Source organism: Sminthopsis crassicaudata, chromosome 4, assembly GCF_048593235.1.
Source record: "Sminthopsis crassicaudata isolate SCR6 chromosome 4, ASM4859323v1, whole genome shotgun sequence".
NCBI classification, from domain to species: domain Eukaryota; kingdom Metazoa; phylum Chordata; class Mammalia; order Dasyuromorphia; family Dasyuridae; genus Sminthopsis; species Sminthopsis crassicaudata.
Genome location: NC_133620.1, coordinates 398,661,121 through 398,678,688, shown reverse-complemented (window position 1 = coordinate 398,678,688; position 17,568 = coordinate 398,661,121). Strand labels below are relative to the sequence as shown.

Genomic DNA, 17,568 nt, shown 5'->3' with positions numbered 1-17,568 from the left:
TTCTAGTTCCCACATATATCATGACCAAAATAGTTTTAGATCTTGTCCCTTCTCCTTTCACAGCAAGCTTCCTATATATTCTCTTCTAGATGTCACACACATAGCAATTATCCTCATTCAAATGCTCATCACCTTTTGCACAGACTACTTCAGTAGTTTTTTAACTGTTTCTCTATCTCATCTGTCCCCATTCCAATCTATTCAATTGCCAAAATGATTTTCCTAAAGCATAAGTCTGACAATATTCTCCCACGTCCATACCCAAATAAACTCCCAAGAACTCCCATTACCTCTAGTTTCAAATAAGAAAATCATTTGCTATTTACAGTTCTTCACAACCTAGTGGAGTCTTCCTATTTTTCCAATTTTCTTGCACTTTAGATCTCTACACATTGTACTATTCATCTGCAAGTGAGAATGCATGTAAAGTGCTTTGTAAACTTAAAGTATTATATAAATGCTAGGTATTGTCATTGTTATTGGTACTGTTGCTATTGTTCCTATTAAAGTAAACATTTAATAAATGCTTGTTGACTGATGGGTGCTGTCCAGAAAGGAAGGCTCTGGACTAGGTGGGGGGAGGGAGAGAGATGGCCACAGGGAAAGGGACCTTGGACACTGAGAAACAGCATTAATGTTTGGCACCTGAGTTAAGGGGATGAAAGATAAACTCATTCTTGCGAATGATTTCACATAGGCCTGGCCCTGCTCATAGTGGTAATAAAAGACATAAAATCATGATTGTGTGCTCTATGTCAGTGATAAATTTGCTAGCCCTGGGCAGTGGGCAAGCAGCTACATTCAAGGCTGATGTATATGCTCCTCCAGTCTGGCCCTTTTGAAAGCATAGATAATAATCATTGGTACTCCTATGGCCATTCACCCTGGAGAGTATTAGAGAATTTTACAACCAGGCCCTCATTAATCCCGTGGCTCTGGCTCTAAAATAGGTGGGGAACAGGTAATGGAAACCTTTTAAACTCAGGCGAAAACTGAAGCTTAGGGAGGTTAGTCTTAAAATGGGAATGTTCCTATTTGATGTTGATACAGCCTTGGGGCACTGATGCTTTACAATCAAACCCCTAAAAATAGGCTGTGATATCATTAATCTCCCTGTAATAGGTGTGTATGTGGGAGGGCAGGAATGGGATTGGGGGGTTCAGAACACCTGTTGTAGGAGAAAAATCTATTGAGAGGCTTGTTCGTTTGGGTTTTTTTTGGTCACACATGGTACATAAAGGCCCATAGGCACTATTTATATATTTACCTTTCTGAAAAGACAGTGTTTAAATATATATTTCGTATAACCTGCTCAACCTATTTAATCTTATTTGAATGAAGCCTTTTTCATAAATACCTTACATTTGGGTATCATGGTAATCAGTGAGATTCACCAAAGTAGACATCTCCATTAAGATAGAATTACCCCAGATCTTCTGTCTCCCTAGTCCCTCATTTTAACAGATTGGACAAAAGTAGAAGATAATGAAATTGTTTGAAAGTAGTCAATATACAAAGACTCCCCAAAACGTCTTCATTTCGTAAAATACCTACTCTCCTCAGGGTTTGGGTCAAGTGTAACCTTCTACATACTTTTCCTGCCCCAGCCCCCAGCTGTTAGACCCATCCCACTTTCTTCAAATTATTTTGTATGTCTATATTTTTATATTACTTATACATTTGTAAGTTGATTTCCTCAGTATAATATAAGCTTCATAAAGGTAAGGGTTGTTTTTGTCTTTATATTTCTAGTATTAGTGCAATGCTTAGAATACAGGCCCTTAATAAAATACTTATTGGATAGATGGGTGGAGGGAGAGACAGAGATAGGGATGGATGGAGGAGTAAATGAATGGATGGATAGATGGATAGAGGAATTGAGGGGTAGAGGAAGGCAGGGATAGAGGGATGGATGGATGGATGGATGAGTAGTTGGATGGAGGGAAGAAGAGATTAATGAATGGATCTATTAAGTGGAGTATAATAAAAGGACTGCTCTGGCTGACAAGATATGGTATAAGGATAAATTGTTATATCCTTCATCTCTTGCCCTTCACCTCTTCTAGTAAAATGTAATAACCAGAGCCAGAGACTTGGTTTCAAGATGTTTGTTGATTGTAAACAGAATTCATAGAGCTAAGATGCCACTTAGATTTTTTTTTCCTCCTAAGTATGTTTTCAGCAGCTTATCTGTGTGGGATAATAGGAGTTTCCTTTCTGTTAGTGCCCTGGAGCTTTTCAGCCTTTTAGAATATCTTTATTTTTTAATTTGTATTTTTTTCTTGATGAAGATCCTTAACTAAGGTTAATAACAGAGTGGGAGCAAGTTCTGGATATGTGCCAGACTCTTATAAATAACTATGGAGATCGTCTTCCAGACAGAAACATCTATCAGCTAAAGATGCTCGAATGCGCAATGGATGCCTGTATTAATCTTGGTCTGTGGGAAGATGCTTTGCTCTATGGAAGCCGAACCCTGGAACCGTACAGGTAAGATCTGTGAAGTAAGCAGTTTGTCTGCGGCCCCACATAAGCTAGACCACTTAGTGAAGGCTGGAATTCCAAACTGAGACCTGTTAGTGAAGATTTATTTCTATATTACTCCTAAACCCATTTGAAAAAGTAATTTTTTTCTCTGTGTATTCTCAGTTAACAGAAGATAAAATCATTCTCTGCTAAGAGAAACACTATAATTATGTCCAAAATCATATAATATCTTTTAAAAATCTTAAAATTAAATCTTCCCCACTTCCTAACATCTATTTATGCAGTGAGCACAACCATCCTTCCAATTTTCTCAGGGTTACCATATCTTAATCATCCCTGACTCCTCACTCTTCCTCACATCCACATATAATCATTTGTTGAGTGTTATTGATTTTATTTCCATTGCCTCTCTCACATTCATCCCCTTCTCACCTCAGAGGCCCACCACCCTTTTCCAAACCCTTGTTACTCCTCTCCTGAAATATTGTAATAGGTTCTTAATTGGGTTCCTTGCCTCCAACGTCTTTCCCTTTGATCCTTCACATAGGTGCCAAATTGATATTTATAAAATGCAGTTCTGACTGTGTCGTTCTCTGACTTGGAAAATTTCAGTGGTACTCTCTTGCTTCTAGGATAAAATACAGACCCGCACAATTTTGATTTTTCCAAGCCTTTCACAATCTGGCTTTTAACTACTTATCTTTCAAGGCTTCTTCCATTGCACATTACTCTCATTCATTCTCAATCTCAAACTGGTCTACAAGCTGTTTCCTAAACACTACATTCTATTACCAATCTCTCTTACTTTGCATAAGGTATCACTTCCATGGAACAAAGCAAAGCCTCTTAGAGGCTTAGAACAATTTCTACCTTCCTTAAAATTTCAGCTCAAGTACTACTCTTACAAGAAGTCTGTCCTGATTTCTGCTGTCTCCCTTGTTAGTAATTGCCCCTTGGAAATAACTTTGTGTAGTCAGTTTGACCATAATCTCACATATGTATTCCCCCCAAACATGACTGTGCAAAATTGCACAATAAAAAACACAAGATTTTATGAAGGGAAAATAGAGTTAGGAACATAATGCTTAAAAATCTCACCAGTGCTACATGAAATAAGATAGGAAATTAATAAAAATGGCAGCAATTTTAGATGTGTTAAATAAGAAATATAAAAAACTACAATAAATAGTGATGGTGTTTACTATCTTAGGATATTGCTCAGCCTGCCCCCCAGTTTTGGTAAAGTCTCTCACAAATTGATAAGGTCATAACTCCAAGGCTTGAGGCCTAAGCCCATGATAGGAAGCAACTGAAAATGGAAGAGAGTGAAGGATTAACCTTTTTCTGCTTACAGCTCCTGTATACACAAAATATGACACTCTTATCTTGACAACAACCTGAAGTTGGTTTGTTGAAGTTAGTATTAGAAGGGTCCTAATGAGTTTTCTGCATCCTTATTTTTCCAAGAAGAAATTACTCACCAGCAAACTCAAAATTCATATTTTCCACATATTCCTAATATTGGAATCACATTGGATCAAATTTATGTTTTCAGAATAGGGTGTTCCAGCAGAACTGATTATATGTATTTTATATGTCCCTTTCTGCAAACAAGTTACCCCCAAATAAAACTTAAGCTGCCTTGAGGACAGGGCATTGTCCTTCTCTCAGGATCTTCAATACCTAGAATGTAATTAGGTATTTATAATCATAGCTTGGATGAATCTAGCTATAATGAATTTGATAAGTACACTGTCTTTCTCCCTCCTCCCCCCATATGTAAATGTATCATGTGCACATATGTATAGATATGTTGTTGTATATGTATTTTAAAATTTATGTATGCATCAGTTTCTCTTGGACTGACATTTCAATCTTATGATCACCTTATAAGCTCACAGCCCAATAAATTTGTGTGTATATATATGTATATATATACATATACATATAAAATATGTACACACATACATATGTGTACATATATACAATGCATGTGTATATACATGCATACATATAGAGAGATAAGCCTAAAATAGAAATGGGACTGGAGTATCAGTGTAAGGGCAGTACATATATAAATATAGATAGAGATAGATAGATAGTTATAAAATGCAAGTACTAATAAACTCAAGTCAAGTTGAAGTTGACATATAACTTAGGATCCAGAAAGTACTTCAGGCAAAGGTAGAGAAACAGAAAGTAAAGCGCTATGCCAGTAAGCCAGGTGTAAAACCAGAAGTTTGGCACAGATGAAATAGAAATAGTGGACATCCAAAGTCCAAATGGGCGGTATGATGGCAAAAGCCCAGTGGTCAGGCAGATGGTAGAAATCCAATTGGGCAGAAGACTATAGGTATCCAGATGGATAGACAGATTTCCAATAGTCAGGTGATAGCATTAGAAAGATTCAGTAGCAGGTGTCAGGAAGTCAGATATGGGGAGTCTAAATAATCAGGATCATAGGTCAGGAACTGGGAAATTCAGACACAAGTCCAAAGAATTAAAAAGTCAGTCAATGAGAGAATGAATCACAGCACAACCAGCTACAAGATTCACTTGGTCACATTAGTTTCTTCAATGTCCTTCTTTATCCATAAACTTCTTTTAGAGCACTAATAAAAGATTATGTTTGTGGCCTGTTTTTATAATCCCTGAGTCACACTTGAAACATTTGTCATGTTGGAGTACTGCAGGAATTCTTTGAATATATAATAAAGGAATTGCGGGTGGGATATACCGTTGACATCTTGGTATATTAGGTAGCATTTTGTATCATAGCTCAATTTTGCCTATAATAATAATAGTAGCTATGGGGGCAGCTAGGTGGCGCAGTGGATAGAGCACCAGCCCTGAATTCAGGAGGACCCCAGTTCAAATCTGGTCTCAGACACTTAACACTTCCTAGTTGTGTGACCCTGGGCAAGTCACTTAACCCCAGCCTCAGGGGGGAAAAATAATAATAGTAGCTATGTTAAAGGTCTAGAAAGGTTTTTGCAAATATCTCATTTTATCTTGAGATAAAATGTTCATACCTATTCTATTATCAGAAGTTCAGTCCTATTATCACCCTTATTTTACAGATGAGGAAACCAAGGCACAGAGACTGATTTTTTCCCAGCTAGTAACTTGTAGCTAGTAAGTAACTGAGGTCAAATTTGAACTTTCCAAGACCAATATGCTACTGCGCCACCCAGTTACTACTAGCTATTCTAGGAATGTATGTTAGAAAGATTGGACCATTCTCTCTGAAGAGAACTGACATGATGCATCAAGCTGCTCATTGATTTAGCACAGTCTGCTTGAATAGTTAAGAGTCCCTGAAACATAGCTAACAAGTTTAATAGTAATTTGGATTATTTTCCACTACCCTTAAACTTTTTCTCTTTCTTCCTCATTTCATTAGCTTACTATAATGTTGCTCATTTTATAGGTTATGCTCTATATGGACTATTAGAAATTAATTTTTGAAATTTAGTTTTTAGCAACAGAATTTCACATGAAATTTTCTTTACCAAATTTGAATCGGGAAAGTTGACTGACTATTCCTCTATGACATATTTTCTGAGACAGACAAAAATATATTTGCATGAGGAAAATATCTCTATACATCAGGGCTTTTTAAACTTTTTCCACTTGCAACCCCTTTTCATCCAAGAAATTTTTATGCAGCATAAGATATATAAATATATAAAATAGATATACAAATCAAATATTTATTGATAATAAATCATAAAGAAATTTATTTTGAAACAATTCTTTGTAAACATACAATTTTGTCACATATTAAAGATGAAAGAAAATGTGCATACTAATGAGAAGGATGTGTTTATTTTTACATAAAGAATTAAATCTTGATGGGATATTTTGCATCTTTGACTGCTGACAAATTTACATTATATGATCCCATATGGGATTGAATCCATAGTTTAAGAAGCCTGACTAGATTATACTTTTCTGTTAGACAGTCAGGACTAGAGAAAGTTTATAGGAAAACTGCCTTTGACTTGATAAGTGAATTACCTTTGTCTGTGGATTGAATGAGGAGGCACAGAGTTGATAAGAGATCATAAACCCTTTCAAGGCTGATAGTTGTATGTTTCCCATGTGCACTAGACATAATGTACCTCGTAAATACTTAGTAGCCATCAAATGAATGACAAGGTAAAGCTCCTTTATTAGACTATAACCTCCAAATAAAGGGGGGTTGAGGGCAGAGATTGTGCCATATTTCCCTTTTGTATCTCCAGTGCCTTACACTTAGTAAGCACATAATAAATGCTTGCTGATAGGAACTTTGTGGTTACTTATCTATTCCCTGGGGCAGCCAAAAGGATCAGTAGATAAAGGGCTGGTCCAGGAATCAAGATTTGAGTTCAGATTCAGTCCCAGACATTTCCCAGATATGTGACACTGGTCAAATCATTTAAGTGCTATTTGCTTTGATGCAATGGAGAAGGAAATAGTAACCACTCCAGTATCTTTGCCAAGTGAACTCCGTGGACTATAATAGTCTATGAAATAACAAAGAGTTGGAAATGACTGTAACAACTATATAGTAGCAACAAAATCTACAGTGTAGCAATCAGTCTCACATCTGACAAATGTGACACATCTAGCCAAATCCTAGGTTGCTGAGATAAGGAATCAGAGTAAGGAAGATACATGCTTGAAAGGTAAGTGTGCTAGTCCCAGGTTCTCCTGTTTGTTGGTGTAATGTGACTTCCCATCTTCATTTTATGTTTTTTTTTTGTTGTTGTTTTTGTGTTTTTTTTTTTTTTTTGGTTGTGTCAATTTCCAATCTGTCTTTAAAAAAAACAAAAACAAAAAACAAAAAAACAAAAGACTTTCACCATTTGTTTAGAGCCAACATGTAGATTTAAAACATCTCCACAAATCAGTAAATATTTATTAAGCAACTACTATGTGTAAGATGAGTCATTTACTGGGCTAAGCCCTGGAGAGATAAAAAGAGACTAGAAACAATCCCTAGGGAGATAACATACAAATAAATATATACAAACAAAGCTTTATACAGGATAAACAGGAAATAATTAGCAGAGGGAAGACACTAGAATTAACAGAAGTTGGTGAAGGCTTCCTGTAAAAGATGAACTTAAAAAGCAGGGAAACACAAGCCAGAGGGATCCCTACCCAGTCCCAAATGATGAGCATTATCTTCAAGTTAGCCCTCTGCCTTCAGAATGTGGGTCATGTACTTATTGTTCAGTCATTTTGACTCTGTGACCTCATTTGAAGTTTTCTTGGCAAAGATGCTAGAATGGTTTGCCATTTCCTTCTCCTTCTCCTGATTTTATGGATGATGTAAACTGATGTAAACAGGCCTAGGTGAATTACCTGGGGTTACACAGTAAGTGCCTGAGGCTAGATTTGAACTTGGAAAGATGACTCTTCCAGACTCCATATACAACATTCTAGCAACTGTGCTCCTTAGCTGCCATGTCCATAGTCCTGATCAATATTTTGCCACTGGATCCAGTTGGCTCTGGAGGAGAGTGCAGTCTGTAAATTTATACAGCCTTTCCTCACTGAAAGCCATTTCACTTGCAAATCATGATACCACTATCCTGATATCTTAGTCTTAAGAAAATATGACTAGCAATATGTACCTATAGGAACCTCCTTTGTTTGTTACATTTTTGGTCTCTTAAGCCTACCTGAAGCCTCAATACAAAATTTATTGAATCTAATACTAATAGCCTATCTATCTAATCTAATAATAATAATAATCACAATATCTTGGCACCTTCTAAGCTCAAGCAAAATGAAGATACCTTTCATAAAATTATATCAGAAGAAAAATATATAGATATTTACAAATATAATTTATATACATAATTATAAATATCTATATTGTACATATATACAGATGTATATATGTACATGGTCAGTCTCAAGAAATTTTATATACTTTTTTGTAAACAGACTCTGTGCACTTCTCCTGAATGATAAATTTCTAACATACTACCACCAGATAAATTTCTAACCACTACTACTACTATCCCTAAGGCTTCATTTAGCTTATTAAGGAGTTGTTTTATAGTACATTCTGTATTATGGGAAATCCAATCTACATTGATCTCCATCAACCAGTTGAGACTTGAACCTTTTCTTTGAAAAGATGAAGCTGACAAACCGGTAATCCATAAATCAGAGTAGTGCAAAGGGACAAAATAAGCTAAGAGAAAGCTTTCCTGCATAGGCTAGCTGCCCTTGGATTATCTATTTTTTTTATTAATTTTATAATTACAATCCTTCTTGACAGTACATATGCATGAGTAATTTTTTTTACAACATTGTCCCTTGTATTCATTTTTCCAAATTTTCCCCTCCCTCCCTCCACCTATGATGATCCCCATACATATAAAATGTGCTACAGTATAACCTAGATACAATACATGTGTGCAAAACCAAAGTTCCTGTTCCCTTGGCTTATCTAAGTGTGAACTTGGAGCAAGAGTACACTTGAGAACAGGGAGACCTAGGACCAGACCCTAAAGGGGAAGCTCTTCACCTTTCATGTGTCCTGGATCCCTTTGGTAGTGTGATGGAGCCTATGGAGCTCTTCTCACAATAATGTAGTATTTTTTTTTAAATTGTAATTGGAGGAAATGCTAGATTTCAGCTGGAGATCAGTCAAAATAAAGATGTATATATTTTCACCTGAGTTAAGGGATATGTCTCCTGAAATTTACCTGTAAACTCCAAAGGGTCCAAGAACCCCGGGTTCTTGCACTTGTATAAAAGATAACTTTTAGAATGTGATTTTGGAACAGATCATAGCTGCTTTGTTCCCTCTTGCCCTCAAAAAGGACATTGCAGCGGTACCATCAACTGCCAATCCATTGCATTCCCCAGGGAATGTTATAGGCTGTAATTTTGTTTGTTTGGAGAAAAGGGTGCAGACGTGGGTGAGAGCTGCCTAGAGTTGATTGCCATGCCTGCTGTTGGAGCAGTTTTGAAAAGTGAATATATATTCTGGAAGGATTAAAAAGAGGTCAGAAAGCAGGTCAGGTCCAACTAGAGATTTTTGATGCTGCTGACTGGAGCTAAATTTGAACTGGTGACCCCAAGAGAAGAAGACATTTATATTCCATTTTCAATACGGTAACCTTCTTGACCTTATTCTTGGCTTCTTAATTATATGGATTTGTTTGTACTCATTGGAAATCAAACTATTATAATCTTTTATTCACACAAGGGGCGAGAGGATATATTATTTATGTTTGTAAAGCTTTTTGAAAATTAATATATGTTCAAAAAAACTCAAAAGCATCATTGCCATGAGTTCATCACAAATAGCATGAACATTTTTTCTGACCATACTTTAACATACATATAGTATAGCAGAATTGTAACTTAGGAGACCAATATTTGAATTCCAGCTGTGCCACTCAGTGCCTCTGTAATGTTGGACATGTGAGTCAGCAAGCATTTAGCTGCTATGTATTGGCTACTGGGCTATGTGCTAGAGATACAAAATAAGGCAAAAACAGTCCTGCCTTCAAGAAACTATGTTCTAATAGAAAAGAGGAATATGAAAATACTTTCCATCTCTTCTACATATACTTAGTTAATCTCCAAAAGGATAGCCCAGAAAAGTCTTCCTACATAAGGTGAACTTTGAGCCAAGAGATAGAGATAAGAAAAAAAAGAACATTTGAGGTATAAAACACACTCAATACAAAGGTACAGAGATGGAGTATCATATGTGGTTAACAGCAAGTAATTGGCATTTCATCTTCTTGCATCTCCATTTCCTTTGATTTATATTCAACTTGCCTTGCAGTTAAATTCTCAGGTGCTTTTTTTTCCTTCTGTCATATCTTTCTGTTTATATTCTCAAAACTGAAGCCATGAATATTTTTAATTGATCTTTATTTTCATCTTGTTAGATTTGACCCATACTTCTAACCTGCCAGAAATTTTTGGATGTATATGAACTATCCCTTCTGACTTCTGTCCACAAATTTAGTCCAAAGACCTGGGTTCAAATCCTAAATCTGCCCCTATTTGAGTTATTTATATAATGACATATAACTTAGTGAGTTATTATTTGCATAATATTTTATATATATATATATATATATATATATATATATATATATATATTATTTAATACCTGTAGACCTCAGTTTCCTAATATGCAAAGTAAAAAGACTAAACTAGATGACCTTTACAATTTTTTCCATCTCTACATTTATAATTCTGTGATACCATCTATATTTTATTCTCAGAATATAGTTAAAGAGAAAGTAGGAGACATTTCTAAATTAAGGACACCTGTGTACTTAAGAAAATTTCTACTACTTACCCAATTTAATAGCTAATTTTAACTCTAATTTTTGACACTTAAAACATAAGATATTGGCCTGACATAACTTATTGCATGACAGCATTGTTTTGTGATTTTTATTTTTTTGGAGAGGCTTTGTACTTAATATTTCATCAATCATTCTGCTAAGCTATTGAAAGGAGATGGGTAATACTTGTGAATACTCAAATGAGGAAATTGGGAATTAGAGCGTTATGATGACTATTCCAATACTTATGTGTGCCTTTTCTTGCTTTTGTTCAGTTTCCAAATAAGAGCACATTTAGAAAGAAAAATGTAAATGTTATTGTCATAGATGTGAATAGACATTTCCTATCTGTATTTCCTGAATGAAGGGTGTGAAAGAAATAACAGAGGAAATGAAAGAAAGCAAAGCAGAAAAGGAGATGTACTACAAAGGGCAAGAGAAAGGGAGATAAGAGGAGGAGAAGAAGAGGAAGAAGAAAAAGGAGAATGAAAGGGAAAAGAAAGGGAAAAAGAAAAGGAAGGAAAGAGAAAGAAGAGGGAAAGGGAGAGATGGTGATTAAACTTGGAGGCAGAGAAGGGATGGGACATATCTATTGGCTTCTCCACTGAAGTAAAGGGTTCATGGTGATCAACATAAGATGCTGAATGGAGTGGAGAGAGAATTTCTCTTTATGTCTAACTTTTGCTTATCAAACTGCTCCATAAGGATGAATAACCTATAAGTATAAGAGATGGTCAGAATGGAAGATTGTTGGCTGTCAGGAATACCATATTATTCTGAGTTCATTCTCTATGTTGTGAGTTTTAGGTCTGGAGTTTCCTGAGTCTTTGTATAAAGACTTAGATTGACCCTAGTAGAGTATCAATTGAATACTGAGTGAAGACTGTTTTGTTTTGACCACATTTCCTTGCCTGCTTGAAGTCAGGAATGGCAGTTTGGAAAAAGTAAGCCAAATTATATCTTTCCTATCATTTCTGGCTTCAGAGCAGATTATATGCTATGTAAGATTACTTGGTCTGGTGGAGGCTGTGAGCATGTAACTGAGAGGTAAATGTTTTGTTATGTGTTGTTTTATTACCTTTATTGATTGTATGCCAAGAGTAAAGTGCTGTTTACAGTATCCAAGAATGCTTGTCCATTCCTGTGAAGAATCAACTCTGTTATGCTGAGGTCTCATGACTAAGCCTCAGTAAAATATCTCAATTTCAGGGAGAAGGATGGTTTTGCCATAGAATGGGGGCTCAGAGCTGATTTTATTGGTTAAATTCATATAAGCCATACCTCTTAAAATATTGAGTGAGTAGGGCCACTCTTGAAAGAGTGAATCTAGAACAAGAAGGTCTGACAATCTCCCAGAACTAAAAAAACAAACAAAACAAACAAACAAACACAAACTAGGCATTTCAGTAACCCTTTTGCTTAGGAGGGTGAAGACAATAATTGCTAGGATAAGCATGAGGCTTGCTCATTTCTTCTTTCCTGTTTAATAGAACGAAGTTAGTGAATCACATTGCTATTTGATGATTAAACTGGTGTGTGCATTGGAAAGTTAATTCCTGTGATTTCAGAAGATTAAGAATGAAATACACACACACACATACATATATATATATATATATATATACATATATATTTTCCCCCTTAATAGACAGGGAGTACCTTGAAGGATATATCCATTTATTTTGCTTAACTGTCTCTTTGTTTCAAGGAAGGATGCATTACAAGGAATGATGAAAGGTGATAGTGATGTAAAAATAAGCTAAAAGTACTAATAAAAGCAGCAATATGGTAGAGTGGATAAGGTACAAGCCTGAAGTCAAAAACTGAGTTCAAATCTAGCCTTATATCTCTGTGACCCTGGGCAGGTCACTTGATCCTCTTTGCTTCAGTTTCCTTATCTGTAAAATTATATTGAAGAAGAAAATGGCAAACTATTCTAATATCTTTGCCAAGAAAACCTCAAAATTGGTCAGGCATGACTGAAAAACAACTCAACAATGGCAATGACTAATAAAAAAATAGTTAAAAAGAGGTTAGTTCCCCAAGAGAGTGAGGACTAAGGCAATTTTTCTGTTATTAAATAGAACTTTGCATAGTTAGTTTACTGTATACAGGGTTTAGAAAATAAATTACAAGCCAATCCAACAGTCCCCCAAAAGAAAAAGGATTCTGCCAGTGTTCTGCTCACTTGTATGCAGCTGCCATTTTTTCTTCCCAGATTGTATTTACATCAGTCAGTCAGTTAATAGATTTTTATCTTTGTTACTTACTAATGTGAACTAAAATTTCTCAAACATTTAATATAGGATCAAAGATCTAGAACTGGAAAGGACATTTCCTCATTTTACATTTTTTTTTTGAGCGTGTGAAGGCCAGAGACCAAGATCACAGAAGTAGTACTGAATGTGGAGCTCAAGCCCACATGCTCCAATACCATAGTCAAAGCCCTTTCCACTATCCCACATTGCCTGTTATTTTCAATTAAAGTATCTTTTTATAGAAAATTCATCCACAAGAAGCTGGACCTTTTGTATACTTGCCAACATGTACTGTGTAGGTTTTGAAAAGGTTATTCTACTCCTAAATATAAGAGCATTTCCCAAAGACAGACATTTCCCATTTGCAATTATGTGTTGTCTTTCTATCTTTCTCTGTCTCTCTCTGTTTCTGTTTCTGTCTCTGTGCATGTGTCTATATGTCTGTCTCTCTGTCCTCTGTCTGTCTCTCTGTCCTCTCCGTCTGTCTCTTCTGTCGTCTCCGTCTGGCTCTTCTGTCGTCTCCGTCTGGCTCTTCTGTCATCTCCGTCTGGCTCTTCTGTCATCTCCGTCTGGCTCTTCTGTCGTCTCTCTCTGGCACTCTGTCTCTGTCTCTTCCTCCTTCTGTCAACCTTTCCCCTTGTCTTTATCTCTACACTCCCTCCTTCTATCCCCTCCTCTCTCTTTTCCTCACTCTCTCCCTCTCTCCTCAAGTAATCATTGAGAGCTTTGATACACCTGACAGAAAATCTTCAGTTTTTTATTACGATAAATTACACCCTGAGCTGCAGGATATAAAATCCTAGGGAATCTTTTGGGATGTGTTGAATTTCTCTTATTGAATCAATCTGCTGCTTGGCTGCTCCTGTAGCTCCATTACTGCTATCTTTTCCTTTTCTCAGTTCTTGGGGAAAAAAAGAATAGAAAAAAAATCAGGGTTTTCCCTGTAGGGAGTCAGCAGCAAATCAGGCATCCTGAGCACATGGGAAATAATGGGTAGAACTTCAAAGAACTAAAAAAGAATTGATCAAAACCAATTTTGATTTTAGGTAAAGTGCATCTAGTTTGTTTCATTACTGGATCAGTAAGCTCAGTGGTTACTAGAATATGGCGCATGGGGCTTTAGAGATAGACATTCCCAAAAGGTCCATATTCAGTTTTCAAAGCACTTCAGTTCCAGGGCAGAGAAGTGTGGACATTCAATTAAATTGTACAATCAAAACTGATTTGCCAAACTTCATAAATTTAATGGTTTCTGGAGAATGGTAATGATATTTATAAGGGACATTAAGAAATCACTGGATTAAATGAAAGACCATAAGTACCTAGAAAATTTTTTTACTCCAATAACTTGAACTTTTTTACGTAAAAATGTCCTTTGGACTAGCTAAGAAATATATATTGAGCTTGTAAAATAAAAGCTGCTAAAATTCATATGCTTATTTTTGCTTATATAAAAATTCAAGGGGAGGAAATTAATTAGGCACTGCTGGGTAACTATAGTAGTAGAGAGACCAGCCTGTACTTCAATCATGCAAAATGAGGTGATGCTTTTGGTAGAGAAGGGAACTATATTTTCAGATATGCCCACAGTGTTTGTAGATCTATTTTGCTTGACAGTACATATTGATCGTAATGAATAGATCCTACTGCAATGGAGGAAAAGGTGGATTAGGGGATAATTAGATAGACGAGGAAAAACAAAGACCATTAGTACAACATCTTTAAATGTACAGAGTGGGAAAAGAGCAGAAGAAGAGACAAGTAATTTTTATTCTACTTTTAAAAAACTTTATATACAAGTACATAAAGCTTATATAAGCTAGTAAGAACATGTTCAAAATGTTCAATGTGAGCAGTTGTGTTGGATGTGTAGCATTTGATTATTTCCATTAGGAGTTGATTTATTATTGTTTTGCAATTATCTAAACTTTAAAAGTGCTAATAATGCCAATAAATCTTGTGTGTCATATATTTTAGAAGAGCCAATTATTAAACATTTAATAGTATATACAAATATATATGTACATATTTATGTATATATACATGTGTGTATATAAATGAGTATGAATCTTCCAAGAAAGTCTATCTCTGAAGTCCCATGTACCATGTACTAGCAACTTCTGAACTTACTGATATAGTAATGAAACAAACCAGTCATATTTTTCCTGCAATCAAAATTGGTTTTGATCAACTAGGTGTCACAGTAGATTGAAAGCCAGGCCTAGAATTAGGAGGGCCTAAGTTCAATGCTAGGCCTCAGATACTTAACTAGCTGTTTACCTCAGTTTCCTCTTCTTTAAAATGACCTAAAGAAAGAAATGGCAGACTACTCTAGTAATGTTGACAAGAAAATTCCAAATAGGGTTACAAAGAGACATAACTAATTAACTGAAAAACAACAATAAACATATATATATATATATATATATATATATATATATATATATATATATATATATATGTAAATCTACATACACATATATATGTATATATTCATTTCTTTTGAGGAAAAACTGCATATTGTCAAATATCACCATTTCCTAAACATTCTTCTTCTTTATTCTTTTTATCTCAAAATGTTTGTTAATGACTATATTCACAATTTTAAAAAAGAAAGAAAAAGTGGGGTGATACTGTGGAGCAGCTGTGATTAGGTCTTCAAATAATACTGTAGGAATCTCCAGAGGATGTAGGAAGTTGGCTAATATCCATCTCTGGGGTGTTTAGGGAGGGCTAGCATCTCTAATGTGATGGCTTGCCAAGCTTTTTTCAGGGCTGCTCAGCTTCTTTTGGTGTCTATCTGTCACTGCATTAAAACCTCCTGGAGGTTTTAACAATGTGCAATGGTACATCCTAATAAAAACATCTTGGTAGATGTACTAAAACAGGTGAGGGTACCTGACAGACCTCATTAATTAGGAGTATGTCTATCCCAGACACATGAAGATTTCCTCCTATAGAATGGCAGATAAAAAGAATTTGTTCTAAAGGCCATTGAAGCAGCAGAAGCAGGTGCTGTGGAGTATTTAGAGCTTAGTCACACACCAAAGACACTAAGGTCATCCTCCATATCCTGGACCATGACTAGTCATCTTGATTTTTGTCTTGCCATTGTGTCCTTGTATTCAATGACCCTGAAAAAGAGATCAAGATTTATAACTTTGAACAACTCTACTTCACTTAAATCCAATTCATAAACAAGTCAAGATATCATACCCCCATAATATTAGTGATTCTTTTTTCAAAAAGAATGAACAAGCTCAAACAAATTCAGTGGAGGATACTAGTCATACTATAATGCTGCTGTTCAGCAGGATAAAGGAAAACATGTATCCTTAATTTTCACTGAAAATGTCATTGCAATTCTTTGGCCAAGGAGAGCCACATTGGAGTTCCATCAAACATAAGCGACTTCCCATCACTCAGTGGAATTTTTCTAGAAGAGATGATAAAAGGGCCTAAAGAACATATTTCTTCTCTCAAAACTTTTAGAGAGGATGATGGATTTCTAGTCATAATAGAAAAAAAATAATATAAAAATCAAAAAAGGAAAAAGATTCCTGAGAAATGAAAGGGGATAAAGTCAGTATAAAGAGGTTGGTGAATAGTAGTTGTGAATAGTGGGCTCAGAGGATCTGATGACTTGGTCTAAGTATATAAGATAAATGTAATCAGTTCTACACCTCATGTACTGCAGGAAAACTGGAAATTTTTCTACTCTTCAAACACAGTTCTATTTTAATACGTCCCAGGTACAAATGCTGTCCCCTTTGCTTTAAGTGTCACTTACTTACCACAAACCCCATTTCTGTCTGTTGAATTTTGCCTGTTCTTCAAGGCATAACTCAAATATCATATCTTTTAAGTCTTTGCAGATCTTCCCAACAAGAAATGATCTCTCTTCTATTAATTCTCATAGCATTTTGTCCATATCTCTTAGGTATACCTAATCCATTTTATGCTACATTTATTTGTAAATGGACCTTTTTCCCTCTACTGAATTTCTCTTGTACCTTAAATAACTTAATACATGATAGAGGTTTAATAAATATTATTGAACAAATTGATGAATTTGTTGAATAGATTTGAGTTTTAAGGATCTAGTTTCCTTTCACAGCTGCTCTAATTTTGGCCTCCTTTCTCTTATCAAACATGAAAAAAAAAAGTTCAGAATTATCATTCATGGTTAGGAGTACCTGTGATCAGGTTTTTCCCTACCTGAATGTCTGGAAGTAATCTAGAAAGAAAGGAAGGAAGGAAGGAAGGAAGGAAGGAAGGAAGGAAGGAAGGAAGGAAGGAAGGAAGGAAGGAAGGAAGGAAGGAAGATCTAGAAATGTCCTAAGAACTGGGGAATAACTTTTTGAACCATTGTATTGTAAATCCTGGAAGCCCTTTTTTCTTCTGGGACATGAACATCAAAGTCATTTTCATCACTATCAGAAATCAAATATATTTATTCAACTAATAATGAGCAACTAAAATCAAGGGTGATTGCAGTTAAG

General features: G+C 35.5%; 1 protein-coding gene across 5 annotated transcripts in view; it reads left to right on the top strand.

Moving 5' to 3' along the window:
• The window catches only part of SMYD3 (SET and MYND domain containing 3), a 954,064-nt gene that overhangs the window by 807,668 nt on the left and 128,828 nt on the right, over positions 1 to 17,568 (top strand). For all 5 annotated transcript variants that reach the window (XM_074262568.1, XM_074262569.1, XM_074262571.1 and 2 more), the window contains one exon: positions 2,316 to 2,490. In XM_074262568.1, coding sequence (XP_074118669.1) covers positions 2,316 to 2,490 — 175 coding nt within the window. The remainder of the gene's footprint in view (positions 1 to 2,315; positions 2,491 to 17,568) is intronic.